The 14,307-nt window shown below is 33.5% G+C and overlaps 2 protein-coding genes across 4 annotated transcripts; one reads left to right on the forward strand and one right to left on the reverse strand.

The window, feature by feature from the left end:
- Positions 1-2,055: 2,055 nt before the first annotated feature.
- Positions 2,056-3,469, reverse strand: LOC123202625 (bZIP transcription factor 44-like). The gene has a single exon (XM_044618591.1). It carries the CDS (start codon positions 2,844-2,846, stop codon positions 2,370-2,372), a length of 477 nt encoding a protein of 158 aa, XP_044474526.1. The 5' UTR covers positions 2,847-3,469; the 3' UTR covers positions 2,056-2,369.
- Positions 3,470-11,190: 7,721 nt separating this feature from the next.
- LOC123203532 (surfeit locus protein 6 homolog) lies at positions 11,191-14,059 on the forward strand. Of its 3 annotated transcripts, none has more exons than XM_044619920.1 (3): positions 11,191-11,323; positions 11,782-12,814; positions 13,528-14,059. In XM_044619920.1, exons 2-3 carry the CDS (start codon positions 11,782-11,784, stop codon positions 13,560-13,562), a joined length of 1,068 nt encoding a protein of 355 aa, XP_044475855.1. In that variant the 5' UTR covers positions 11,191-11,323; the 3' UTR covers positions 13,563-14,059. The 3 variants fall into 3 exon arrangements, with proteins under 3 accessions (XP_044475855.1, XP_044475856.1, XP_044475857.1); XM_044619921.1 differs by having other exon boundaries at positions 13,531-14,059; XM_044619922.1 differs by lacking the exon at positions 13,528-14,059 and having other exon boundaries at positions 11,782-13,051.
- Positions 14,060-14,307: the final 248 nt, after the last annotated feature.

The following is a 14,307-nucleotide window of genomic DNA, read 5'->3' on the forward strand; positions in this document are numbered from 1 at the left end:
CTCTCACCACACCCGAACTTGCTTCGTTGGTGATTTTTTTACTTATCCAAAGATTTGAATGAGTATCTTGAACTAACTGTTTTTTATGCAAACTGAGTTTACGCTGATCTTTGTTTAGGTTTACGTCTTAGGAGGGCAACCTATCCTGCCTATTTTAGCAAACAAGAACAACTCTTTTAGCTTTTATGTTTGGTCACATTACTCTGGGTCACTGTCAATCTTGATTGCTTTAAGTCTTTAACAGAAGAACTGTATGATACACGGATTCCAGTTGGAGACTTTGTTATGCAAACCTGATTTGGTTGTAGGCAATGGATATGCTTACTTTTGAGTATTATAAAAGAGCTGAAAGCATGAAACTGTGAAATGGTAGAGGTCATTACCGATTCCCCACATGCTAATGTTTATGTGTCAACAACTAGAGATGGAATCGAGTTGAGTTCAAGATGAAGAAGGATCAGCTTGAAATTGATGCCTTGGTGGAGTTTGTTTTGCTGATGAACTTTATTTTTTTTTTTAATTCTCTACCATTTTTTTTTTTTTTTTGACTCTTCTCTTTTTCCAATGTTATTGTTTACTAGCTCAAACAATATTATCTTATGTTTGAGTTCATCATTCTGAAATTAAGTAGAGCTTAAATTTTCCTTTGTTCATCTTTGATTTAGTTTGATCTACCCTTATTGTTAAGGGTGCCAAACTTACCATTTTGATGATTTGAGGAAAAAAAAAATCATTGGTTCATTATCTTCGATAACCTCTAAGTTCAGAAAACAAAGATGTAGAAGCTCAATTTACTTAGAGTCGCCATGCTAGTCTCGCCTCTTTTGAATCTGAACTTTCTACCATGGATGTTTTGCAGTAGATATTGCTAGCTTGAACCAATGAATGAAGTCATTAATTAGACTTACTTATATACTTAAGAATTAAGATATGAGCCTCTAATTTTTTTCCCCAAATATATATCAAATCCCACCTTAAAAGATTAATAAGGCACTCACGTCTAATCAATGCAGTAAACGGTTCTATCTCAATAAATTTTTGGAATCATGTATTGATCTAATTAAAGAGTCTGAGTCGTAATCCTAAGTTAATTAGCTAGATTGATTTATTGGTAAGGTATTAAAATTAGCTAGGCCGGTGGCGTTTAAATTGCCCACATGTTTCGATCTCTTTGACGATGGATATTAGTAGGTGGGCAGTGGGTATTGAAAATTGCAATCACGAAAGTGACATGTGGAGAATTCAATCGAAGTGCATTGAACCTAGGCAAATTTTATATGGTACACTTTTTGGCACACAAAGCAACAAAAATCAAGAGCAGACAAGACAAGGATGCCAACAACTTTTCTTGTTCAAAAATATTATTAGATTATGTTTTTGCAATGATAGTATTACTGAATCTTGGACACAGTATGCTTGACCTTTGATATCAAGTAGTGGGGTTAACCTAGGAGTGGCTTTGCTTTCAGCCGATCTGATCTGGGTGAGAGCCAATTTGAACTCAGGTTAAAAATATAATATTAAGTTTGAATACAAACTCTTTAAGTAGTTGAATAATATCACTAAAAGACTATCAATAATATAGGCAATGTTATGAAATAGATATAGTGTCATTGACAATATTACCCATGTCATAGAATAGACAAATGAGAAGATATTAAATTGAATTATTAAATTAAAATTTTAATTTAAAATTAATTAATTTAAATTATATTATAAATACGACCTGAGCCAATTAGGATTGAATTCACTCTAAGCTAATCAATAGGAAATTTTATAAATTTGGCCATACACTTCAATCAGGAAACCAGTGGCGGGCCTGGCTATATTCATTTTGGAAAAGAGGGGCCAAGCCGTGGAATATTTGTTTTGAAGTCATGTCAATATTATTATTCATTTGGAATAGAAAAAGTTGCGTACAAAAATGGAATACCATTTATAAACATCAATTACAAATTTTGATTTTGCGTAAAGGAGGAAGCCACAAGCCTAGTATGGATGGACCCAATTTGAACTTTGAATTAAATCTATAATATAGAGATAAGATAAATAAGATAATTAAAAAGATAAATAAATTAATTTCAATCCGAGATATTAGACATAAACTTCAACTCGAAACCATTCCATTCCAGACAAAAGAAGGAACGCCACACAGGATTGATGGAAACTAAAAATCCAAATACTTTTAACTTGACTACCAGAAAAACCCAAATATATCCAGGCTCCTTAACATTATATTCACAGTGGGACACGTTACAAAAGCCAAGTACCCCGATAGTCCATTGCTCCAAACAGAGCCATTAAAAGGAACAATGACAACCGTAATTGACCAAATATCTGCCATAAGATGACGACGACGACGACAATGATCAATACTGAGACATATCTGCAGATGCCATGATGGGTTGGTTTAGAAAGATCAAATTCATTGGGTTCATTAAGCTGTCAGATGCAATTGGGATGCCACGACCCTGACCAGTCTCAGTGTCAAAAGTTGCACTATTTGCGTTGATGAAATTGATGATTTCATTTAGAGACTCAAGTCTATGGCTGAGTTCCGTTATCTGAGCCGTCAAAACAGAGTTCTCAGTCTCAAGATTCATGTAGTGCTGAGTGGTGATTTTGATGGCAGTAAGGATTTTGTTGTTTTCATTTCTTAGCTGAGTTACTTGTGACATTAAATCATCCAAGTGCTTCTGTTTTCTCAGCCTGGATCTTCTGGCTGATTCACGATTTGATTCCATTCTCTTTCTTTTTCTTTCGTCCATCAGAAGCTGCTGGTCCTTTTCAGACCCAGAATTCTGAAACACAGTGCAACCTGAGGAATTCCCACTAGAGGAAGCCATTATAACAATAGTATATTTACACCAAAGAGCAACAAACACAAATAAAAACCAAGACTTCAGAATTGGCTTAACCTGGTGGAGCAAAAGACACAGGACCCAATTCCTTACTAATTATATTAAGCTAATTATTTTCAGAAGAGAAAAAAAAATAAAAACTGGTCAGGCAGACGGGTTGTTTCTGAAAACACATAGAACCAATAGAGGAACACAACAGAGAACGATTGAACAAGATGGGTTCTGCGTCTGAGAGAGGAATTGATCGTAAACCCTGAACGGATGATTTCACTTAGAACAGGAGACATGAATCTCAGACATCAAAAACAAGATATTCAGCATCAAGAATTGCAGAAGGGAAAAAGGTCTTTTTTTTGGCAGAGTAACAGCGGTGTTTTTGTATAAACCCAGATCAAGAAAAACAGCAAAACAAGAGAAAAACTAGCAGCGCTTAAGAACTAAAACTTAAGAGAGGAAGAGAAGAGAAAGAGCAAGAGGTTTTTGAGAATATTGGGAGGGCAATTTATAGGAAAAGAAAAGGGTAAAAGTAATGGGCATTGAAATCTCCTCAGAATAGTTGGTGAGGAAGTGATAAGGCAAGTGGGGTGGAGAGTGGAGAAAAATTTCCAATTCCCACGATTTCCAGCTGGTGATCAAAACTTTCTCCATTAAATTAATAAGGGATAACAATACATGCAGTAATCGAACAACCATTTTTCAATGGCCAAAGCACAATTTCCCACCCAAGGTTTAATGAAAGGTCAAATTCTCATCAATTAACTTTAAAAAACTCAAATACTTATCTATCTACTATTATAAATAGGGGTAAAATTATCATTTAATTAAAAATATTAAAAAAATAAAATACTATCACGTTTTTCCCCCACTCAAGGTTTGAAAAATTCCCCCTAAGATTTCATTCCTTCTCCGACAACATTCTTTGGCCAACCTTTCATCTATCAATGCTTCCTCTAGCCTCCATAACAAAGACACGATTATGAAAAGACCACGAAGATGACAATTGGAAGTGACATTGTTGAAGATCCGTCACGCCATAGATCGTTTGGAAGCAACATCTGACACTAACGATCTCCAACCAAGATTTAGCGTTTTAGACCAGGAGAAAGAAAGAAGTTGGAAGGGAGAGAGAACGCGATCAGAGACGGTGAACTTCGCTGTCTCTGGTGATAGTTTCAAAACCCTAGAGGAAAAATGTGATTTTTCAAACCTTCATGGGAGGAAATCAGATTTATAAACTTATGGGGAAATAAATTATTATTTATAAAATAATAATTTTATCCCTATTTATAACAATAAATAAGTGGGTATTTAAATTTTTGAAAGTTAATAGATAAAGATTTGTCATTTCATTAAACCTTGGGTGCGGCATTGTCCTTTGTCCTTTTTCAATTAATGGGACAGAAATTTGTTTTGTGTCATCTTCCATATCAAACTTTAATCTTTTTATTTAATACCACCTAGTGGAAGGGTGGAATCGAGTTAAAATAACTTCAACCAGATCTACTCCTAATTATTTTATGGAATTAAACAGAAATTACCTTCCAAACGTTATGTTAAGTTAATAGTTTGTTGTTAGCCAATAGGTGGAGCCACTTCAAGGAAATAATAGTATATTAAAACTTGAACAACACCATTGATCCAACTGAAAATTAGCAATAAATTTGGTTAGGACCATAGTTAAAATTTATTTTACTCAACGAATCAATTTAATTTAGGGTTAAATTAGATGAATTATGTTAAATTAAAGCTCAACTGTTTGGTCAAAATGATCCGAACATTACATTGACTTTAACATGACTAAAATTTAATTTAAAATATTAATTATGTTATGTTAATATTATTAATTTATCTGGTTAGTTAACCCGTTGATACATGAATCGTGCCATTGATTGGGGTAAGGTCAGATCCAAGTCTAAAAACATGAGGTAATAATCGTTGCTTTGAAATATCGAATACAATAGAGTTCATAATAATTTGGATTTTGGAATGAACAAATCAACCAAGTTTGACAAACATTAACCACCCAATAAAACTGTGCACTTGATTAGCCGATACTGCATATATATATATCATACTAACTTATTTTAACAACCTTATGTAATATCATATGATAAAGTGGGTTTTAAGTTAAAGAAAAAATAAATAAAAAATAATTGCCAATTTAATTTGTCTAGATGTCTGTATGTAACTCATACTAATAATTTTATTTTAAGCAAAGTTACAATTTTTGCTATGGTCAGAATATAATTGGAGCATTAGTTGCAGTGCTTTGTTTATACCATAATCGACAATATTGCCCTCAGGAATATTCGATAATATTTAAAGCAGTAGCACTGACAAAGGAGAAAAGGATAGCAGGAATTAGATATACTTATTCTAGGTAGGAGCAAAGCCCTTTTGCAAGATTTATTCAGTGAGGTGAGGGATTTATTTATAGATATTTTGTGTATACATTTTTTATTTCTTGTTTCTTTTTTGCTTGATCTAGAGAGTATCACATGGGAAAAAGAAAGGAAAGAAAGAAAGAAAGAAACAAAAATTCGGTGGGGGATGGTAACGATTTTCTGCTAAATTGAGCCTTGGTAAGCAAATATTAGCTTATTTGTGCTTGGGTTTTTTTTATTTACTTCCAATATAAGAAAAAGTGGAAGGGCTATTAATTTCCGCCATCGTATTTTTAAAATTGATTGTTGGAATTGAAGAATTTAAATTTATATAAATTTTACACTAAAAATTCATACTTTTCGATTAAATGTCATATATGATACGATGAGGATTGTCATATCATCTATTCTTAGTCTATCTACTGAATCAATTATTTCAACTTGCAATTTGGCCGATCTTCATTTCTTCATCAGCATGTTCTAGATGATGGTGACCAAAAGGGCTTCTTTATTGTTAATTGCTATGCAAATACTATTGTAGTTGACTAAGATTTTTGAACAAATTAGACAGTCCATAAAATTAATATAATAAATAAACCAAAAGTTTGATTTTAAAATATCTTTAAATAAATTTCTAATTTATACATTTTTGTTGATTGGGTGTCATCAATTTTATTACTTAAACTATCTTCGAAGATTATATATTATAATTCTTAAACACTCTACTAATATGTTTATTTTTTAGAGAAATTTTAAAGTGTTATAAATTTTAATAATTGGCAAGGAAAAATGAAAGAAAGATGAAAGTAAGATGCTGCTCTTTCATACGGAATGCAAAACAAAAAGATATATATATATATATATATATATATATGTTTTTTTTGAGATATAAAGAAAATATCTCTCTTGCGGTAAAGAAGAGGGGGGAGGGGGGAGACAAATTTTCCTGTAAGGCAATGAATACTTCCTCCAAAGTCAATTTCTTAATATTCTTAGCCCACCTTATTTAAATGTGTTCACATTTAATTACCCACCCATATGTTTATTACTTTCTTATTTGGTGGAAAACACCTTATATGAAACATAAAATAGTTTTTTATGGGTTAAACCCACACTATTGATAGGCTTGGAGGTGCACCACCTGCTTGCTCACCTAGAGGCGGGGCCCTAAACTAGACACGTCAATTGGGTCGGGTCAAATGTAGGCTCGGCCCGAAGCACGAAAAAAAGGCCCAGGCACGATAAAGCTCGGGCTGGGCCTAAGGCTTTAATATTAGGCCCATAGGCTGACCCGATACTGTTTATATATATATATATATATATATATATATATATATATATATATTTTCCTAGGCAGCATAAGCAAAAGGCAACAGAAGCAAATTTTGGCTTGCAGAAGCAAACGGCAACAGAAGCTGCCTTGCGGCAGAAGCAGATTCTGCTTCTGCCTTGGTCTGCTTCTGCCAGGCAGAAGCCTCTGCATAATTTTAAAAAAATTTTTTTTTTTAAATAAATCTATTTTATTTCTTTTTATTTTCACTTTTATTTATAAATCTTTTAATCACTCAATTTCAATTATTTCATTATATTTTCAATTTCATTAACTCTCTTTCGAAAAATATCTAAATTCGTAAATAATAATTATTTATTTTTGAAGAATTCAGAGATTTAAATATAAAAGATGAGTAGATAAATATTATATAGTAGATATATTTTATTTATGTTTTGTAATTTATACTGTATGTAAATTAATTTATTTATACTATGTTATCAATTTATAATATTTTTCATCATATAACTACGGTATTCCTCCGTCACAAGTGAGAGATTATAAATAAAATATTCGAGATACTGTTATCGGTTTTAATAATTGAAAAAAATTTATGTTAAAAAATGTTAATTAAAATTTTTTTAAAAAAATTGATTAAATGGGTCGGGCCGGCCCGATTAAGGCCTGTTATTATATGGGCCAGGCTTTGGGCCTTTATATTTTAATAGGTCAGCCCAGTCCGAAGGCTCGTTACTGTTTGGGCCTTAGGCCCGACACTGCCCATTAGCCCGATGGGCCGAGTTGGAGCCGCCCTGGCCCATTGACATCTCTACCCTAAACCAGTGACCAGACAGTGGAAACTTGTGTGTATAGTGCCTTACAGACAAGTGGTTGATAATTTCAAGATGCTATAAGAATAGAGTGTTACTGTATGTGCTAAAAACTATTTTTGTGATCGGTTTTAAGTTATTTTATCTTATATATAATTTTTTAAATAATTTATTAATAAAAAAGTAATTCTTTTGTTATATATATAAGTTATTTTTTTTATTTTGTGATAATATAAAATATGTATATGAATTATCTGAATGATTCATTTAATATAAACTGAATTATCGAATTGTTCTTTATGAATATGATATAACTTAGACAATACTATCATATAGTAAACATACTGAATATCTTTATTAAATGTCATGAGATGACATTAGTGTAGGTGACAATGATGCTCATATTATTAGGGTACTAGTATGGATTAATAGTTAGAAAACTATTTTTCGAACATACCAATAATAATAAACTACATGGTCATTAAATCGTAGTTAATGACTTTTTGTAAGATCGTACTAATATACGAAGTAATCCTTTAACCTGAGACGTTATAATCGGATCGTACTAGTATAGAATGTTAGTGTATCTGCTAAAAACTATAAGTCACATGGTCATTAAATTGTAGTCAATGAGTTTTCGTAAGATCGTACTAATATACGAAGTAATCCTTTAACCTGAGACATTATAATTGGATCATACTAGTATAGAGTGTTAGTGTATGTGTTGAAAACTATTTTCATAAGCCACATGCTCATTAAATCGTAGTCAATAACTTTTCGTAAGAGCGTCATTCACGTTATAACCTGAATTTATCATTTGTTTAAACGAACTGAATATGAGAGAAAACTCTAATTTGATAGATTAACTTGTTTATTTATTTAGTGATATTATTTATCTTTCTAATAATATCTTATCAACATTCTTTTAGTGACAAAATATACCAACTTGACTGAATTCAAAGTCTTTGTAACATCTAATCATACCCAATTGTTTGTTAAGCTATTACATCAACTTGGTTGAGGCATGCAAACCCGCTTGGTCACTTTTCTATTTAACAATTACATTAAAATTCATGCAAGCTACCAACTTATTTAAAAGGCCAAAGGACTAGTTCCCACCTAAGGTATACTTTTTCTTCACATTCTCACTCGTTAACTTTGAAAAACCCATTTACCTACCCATAAATTGTTAAAAAAAATGGATTCAAGGGTAAAATCGTTATTTTATCTGTAATATTAAAAATAAATTAAAATTTAATCTTCGTTTCCCTCTCTAACCCCTAAAAACTAACCATTTCCCCCTAGGCCAAATTTTGAAAAATAGCATTCCCCCCCAGGGTTTAATTTTCAATCCCCAACGCCAAATCCGAAGCCATTGTCGATGACAAAGCCTTCCCGACACACCACCATGCTCTGACGGTCTTTCTTCTCTCCTTTGGAATGTCGATCGGCCTAGATCTAGCGAATACGACAACCTAATTTGAAGAGCTTCGTCAGGAGATGAAGCTTTTCGTCTTCCCAGACGAAGACGAGGTCGTCGTCTTCGTCTGGGAAGACGAAGAGCTTCGTCCAGATCATCGTCTTTGTCTGATCTGGGTCGATCGACGTTCCAGAGGAGAGAGGAGAGATCGTCGAAGCATGGTGGTGCATCGGGAAGGCTTTGTCATCGGCCATGGCTCTGGATTTGACGTCGGGGATTGAAAACTAAACCCTTGGGGGGGGGGGAATGCTATTTTTCAAAACTTAGCCTAGAGAGAAATAGTTAGTTTTTAGGGGTTAGGGAGGGGGGGAGAAGAGATAAAATTTTAAGGTGTTAGGGTTCCGTTAAATTTAACTGCTCATGAGTGGGTAATTGATATTTTCATAATTAAAAGGGGGAAACTTGAGAATGTAGTATACCTTGGGTGGGAAATAGTCTTTTGGCCTATTTAAAATTTAAAAAGTGTATAGCTCAATATAGTGCTATGAGTTGTTCACTATCTTGTGAAAGGGAATTTATGCTATACGTCGTCCGTCCATAGATCAGTTCAAATAGTGCATAGAAATCTCATTACCCATGGACAATTAAAAAATCACTACTTGATAATGTATCTTCTCAGTATTCGCGAGGTTATTTCCTATTTCATTTGTGTCTATGAAGAAAAAAATATTATCTCCTAACAAATTGAAATTATATAATTGTCTTATTTTTTTCCATTGAAATGTGAACAAATTATAAGTTTGTTATGTTTATGCGAAAAGACTTGTTATCACTCAAGGTATAGTGAAAACCCAAAGTAAACCCTTTTAACTTTCAAAAATTTAAACATCCACTTATGAGCTAAATTTCATTAAAAAAATTCAGTTAGAGTAAAAGATAAAACTGTTATTTTTAAAAAAATTTACAAATTAAAGTTTTATTACTTTTCATCCCCAAGTTTAAAAATATTACAATTTTCCTCCACCCAAAGTTTAAAAATACCATTTTACCTCGTATGGTTTTTTCCTTTCTCTCCGGTGATGGTTCACCGACCTCCAACCGCCAATTTTCCTTTTTCCCATCTTATGTTTCCCTCCCGATCTCTCTCTTGCCTTGTTGGCTGTCATTGACCAAGGTGAGACAAAGAAATCATTTTTGTTTTCATCTCAAATGAAGACGAACGACCTTCTTCTAAGAGACAAAGACAACGTGTCTTTGTCTTAGACAAAGACCAATTGTCTTCGTCTAAGTTTTGGTCGAAAACAACCAACAAGGTGAGGGAGAGATAAAGTAAGAGGGAGGATGACTGATGACTAGAGGTTACTAAATTGTCACCAGAGAGAAAAGAAAAAACCCTAAGGGGTAAATTGTTGTCTTTCAAATTTTGGGAGAGGGAAACTGTGAGATTTTTAAATCTAAAGAGGAAAATATAATAAAACTTTAATTTTTTTAAATTTTTAAGTAAATGACAGTTTTACCTTTTATCCTAACTAAATTTTTTAAAGGAATTTGACTCATGAGTGAGTGTTTAGGTTTTCGAAAATTAGAATGAGTCACTTTGAGTTTTCACTATACCTTAGGTAGGAACAAGTCTTTTGGCCTTGTATTTACTTGTAACTAAGTGAAGGCAAGGGGGGTCTACTAAAGAACAATTATTCTTGTATTATCTCAATTAATCATAAATATAATAAAATTATATATACTCACTTTAAGTATACAAAGATATATATTTGATGTATGTCATGATGTGATTGAATGATTATACATATACAAATAAATATGTATGTATATGTATAATCAAAGTAGGTATATATAATATTGCTTAAATAAATAATATCATCAATTTGGACGGTTATATCATTGCTCTTCCTCGACAATGTTATTATTTCCATTTGTATTTGTGTAAGCTAAAGGAACTTCAACTCGATACAACTCGCAAGTTAGGGTATAACTTGATTTGATTCAAGTTTGACTTGTGTTCAATTTAAATTATGTTAAACAATTATTAAAACATTATCTTTTTTCTATTATAGAATAAAAAAATATCGTTTTGTTAATAACTATAAGCTTTAGCCACAAATATATGCTTCAAATTTCAGTTATAAACTTGAATCAAGTTTTAAACTTTAAATTTAAGGATTAGGCTGAGCTCAAGTTATACTTAACTTTGACACAATGAATTGGGGCCTAGGCCAGCTAAAATTTGATTCGAACTTAGCATTTTGGCTTCAGTTTGAGCTCAAACCAGCCATAAACTTGGACGGTTCGAGTTCACACATGCTAACTATACTTAAAAATAGAGACAAAAATGTGAGCCGGGTTTACTTTTTAAGTTTGGGCCTAGGTATGCCAATGTAAAATAATTTTGACCTAAGCCCGACCCGTTTTGTCAGACATTTCGGTGACTTATAAGACGCAATAGAAGAAATAAATTAGGGTTCCCCTCTCGTTCACCGTTTCAGATTCTCACTTCCAAAAGCAGCAGCTTGCCCCGGACCATCTTCGCCATCGCCACCACGGTGCAACTCTCACTTTCTGAAATTCAATGTTGAGATTTTTTATTTTAATTTGTAACTATCACTGTGTTCTTAGCTTCAACGTGCTAAAAAATTCATTCAGGAGATATAGGAAACGATGATCCTGCTTACTATAAATTTGTGGTTATCTATTTGGTTTAGGTATCGTGGGCATATTTTGCTTTAACTTTCAATTTTTGGTAACGTTATGTACTGTTTTTAATATTTTCAGTCTTTTAATATGGAGCCTAACGAAATATTTTTCCCAAGAATAGTTGAAAGTTTATTATGGTTTCAAGCTCTTTGCTGCTTGTCCTCTTTACTACTGCATGCCCTGCTCTTTTTTGTATGTGGAATACCCAATTCTTGATAGAATGTCAATATTTTTGAAGCTTAAGCAACTAGATTTTACCACCTCTTATTTACTGATCACTCTTATCATTTGGTTTGACTCTTTGCAGATGGGGAAAGAAAAACAGACTCTTTTTGATAAAGCCAGTTCCAGTGGTGATCTAAAGTCAATAATTCAGCAACATACATTGTTCTTTGACAAGTTGATTGAGCTAATCCCTGCAAAGTTCTATGTACCTTCTGATGATAAGAAGCAATGGTTTCAGGGTCTTAGCAAGGATGAAAAAGCTTTGGCTAAGAAAGAATCAAGAGAAAACATTAAGAAAGCTCGAAGGGAACGATTCGATCCAAATTCTAAAAAAACAACACTTGATTTGCTTAAGCAAAACTTAGAAAAGGAAAAATCGAATGAGGATAGTGATGATGAAGAAACAGAGGTTAAACCTGTAATGCCGGGTCTAGAAGGTGATGAACGATCAGTTACATATGAAGAACTCCGGCAAAGACTTCGCCGCAAGATTGAAGAGCTTCAGGCAGGTCGAAATGCTGGAAGTTCAGATCAATCAAAGAAGAAGAATGAGAAGAGTGAGAAGAAGGGCATTGAACAAAAGAAACGCAAAAGAGATTTGGGATCTGAAGGACAGAAATCTGCATCTATTGATGCATCAAAAAAGGTGGAGGAGGATATAGCAGAGGCTTCAAAGGAACTTGCATTTAGTCATGTCAAAATTGGAAATGAGGAAAAGCATGGGAAAAAGAAGAGGAAGCTTTCTAAGTTTATGGAGCTTGAAAAAGCTCAAAAAATCGAAGAAGCGAAGAAAGATCCTGAGAAAGGGGAGATGTTTGCAAAGAAGCATTCATGGAAGGCAGCAACTAGTAGAGCTGCAGGGATTAAAATTCATGATAATCCAAAGCTTTTGAAACAGAGCCTACAGAAGAAGAAGAAAAAGCAGCAGAAGAATGTTGAGAAGTGGAATGAGAGAATTGAAACTACAGAGAAGATGAAAGCTGAGAGACAGCAGAAGAGATCAGAAAACATAGCAGAGAGGAGTCTCCAAAAGAAGATGCGCCGGATTGAAAAGAGAGAGAAAAAGCTCATGCGGCCAGGGTTTGAAGGTCGTAAGGAAGGTTATATTAATCAAGGTGCATCTTGAGGTGCCCTGCACAAAATTTTGTGTTAGTCTTTGGTTCCTTTCTGTTCCTCAGTGTTTCTTGGAATTGCATTAGGAATCTTGTTTTCATAGTGTGCCTTCAATTTTTGTCTCCTTCCCTGCAAATCAATATTGTCAAAAAAGTGATTATTGTTTTACATACAGCAAATGCTTAGGTGATGATAATGTCTGCCTCTATTTGAAAGTAATCTGTTACCAGTTGCATCTATTTTTCAATTTACTTAATGGTACTAATGCATTTGGTTGATTTAATTTTCAACCCCAAGAAGTTATTTCTAAATTTGAATTGCCTGTATTGAAGTGTGCTATCTGTTATAAATAGATGCATTTAGAATGAATAGGGTTGAATTTGAACTGAGTTGATTTGAGTCTATTAGCCAGCTTGGCTCGTACAAGCTGAAACTGTAGACCATATTTGCGAGCTCAAGCCCAAGCCTGGGAATTGAGGGGGATTGAGCTCAATCCCAAGCGCAAGCTTATATACAGAAAAACTGAGCTGCTCAATTTATAAGTCAAAACAACGTAGTATGATGTAGCATTGAAATGACGTCCATTTTCAAAGAAAAAGGGTTAATTAAACTAAAAAACGATGTTATTTCTTGTTTTCATAAATCAAGGGCACTGATGTGCTTCTGAGGCGAGATTTTTTTTTCTTTTATAATTTTTACTTACTCTTTGTTACAGCAGTAGAAACAGGAATGCGCAGGCCTGCTTTATAAATTTATGGCAGAAAATCACGCTTTCATCTTTGGGGAAGCAATAGGAACAGTTATTGAGATGGGTGAATAAAGTGGTTTTGTTCGTAATGGGCAACTGCATGCACAATCGTTCATGAATACAAAAACATAGGTTTTGCCGTCACCACTGAAAATGCAGTGGAAAAGCCATACTGTGAACGATCGACCAAAGGGCCTCTGTAATGAAGGTTGGCAGAATCTGAGGCAGAGGCGCAGAGGGTTACAAACCTACAACAAGGTCAAAACGAGTGGCAAAATTTATACCATTGTTGTTAGGAGTTGATCTGGTCTAAGTTAGTTTGGTTTGAATCTACTATTTAGTTCGAATAAATCAAATTTGAACTGGAGCTCTAGCTTGGTAACTCAAGTGATATTCAACTCTTTTGTCCATCTAGAAACACTTCGAGGTGCAAACAAACGGAACTTAGTGATGTTTGATTTGAATTTGATTTGATTACATGTGTACATTGTTGCTCAAACTCATTGAACAGGTAAGATTTTGGCTAAAGTTTGAGATAAAAACGGTGGACTTGACTAAAGTTTGACTCTTTTATTGATTTAGTAACACTTAGAAGTGCAAACAAACCAAGCTAAGCTAAGTATTATTTAACTCGAATTAGATATGATTACATATATGTAGAGTTTATGCTTGCTTGTTGAGTTGTTAAGATTTCGGCTCAAGTTTTAACAGAAATGGTTGACCCGATTTCAACTCAAAAGTTATATT

Source organism: Mangifera indica, chromosome 19 (genome assembly GCF_011075055.1).
Source record: "Mangifera indica cultivar Alphonso chromosome 19, CATAS_Mindica_2.1, whole genome shotgun sequence".
Lineage (NCBI taxonomy): Eukaryota > Viridiplantae > Streptophyta > Magnoliopsida > Sapindales > Anacardiaceae > Mangifera > Mangifera indica.

Coding starts and splice junctions, on each gene's coding strand:
- LOC123202625 (XM_044618591.1), bottom strand. CDS start 2,846: ATGGCTTCCTCTAGTGGGAATTCCTCAGGTTGCACTGTGTTTCAGAAT.
- LOC123203532 (XM_044619920.1), top strand. CDS start 11,782: ATGGGGAAAGAAAAACAGACTCTTTTTGATAAAGCCAGTTCCAGTGGT. Junction 12,815..13,527: donor GGAAGGTTATATTAATCAAG/GTGCATCTTGAG, acceptor TCTTTGTTACAG/CAGTAGAAACAGGAATGCGC.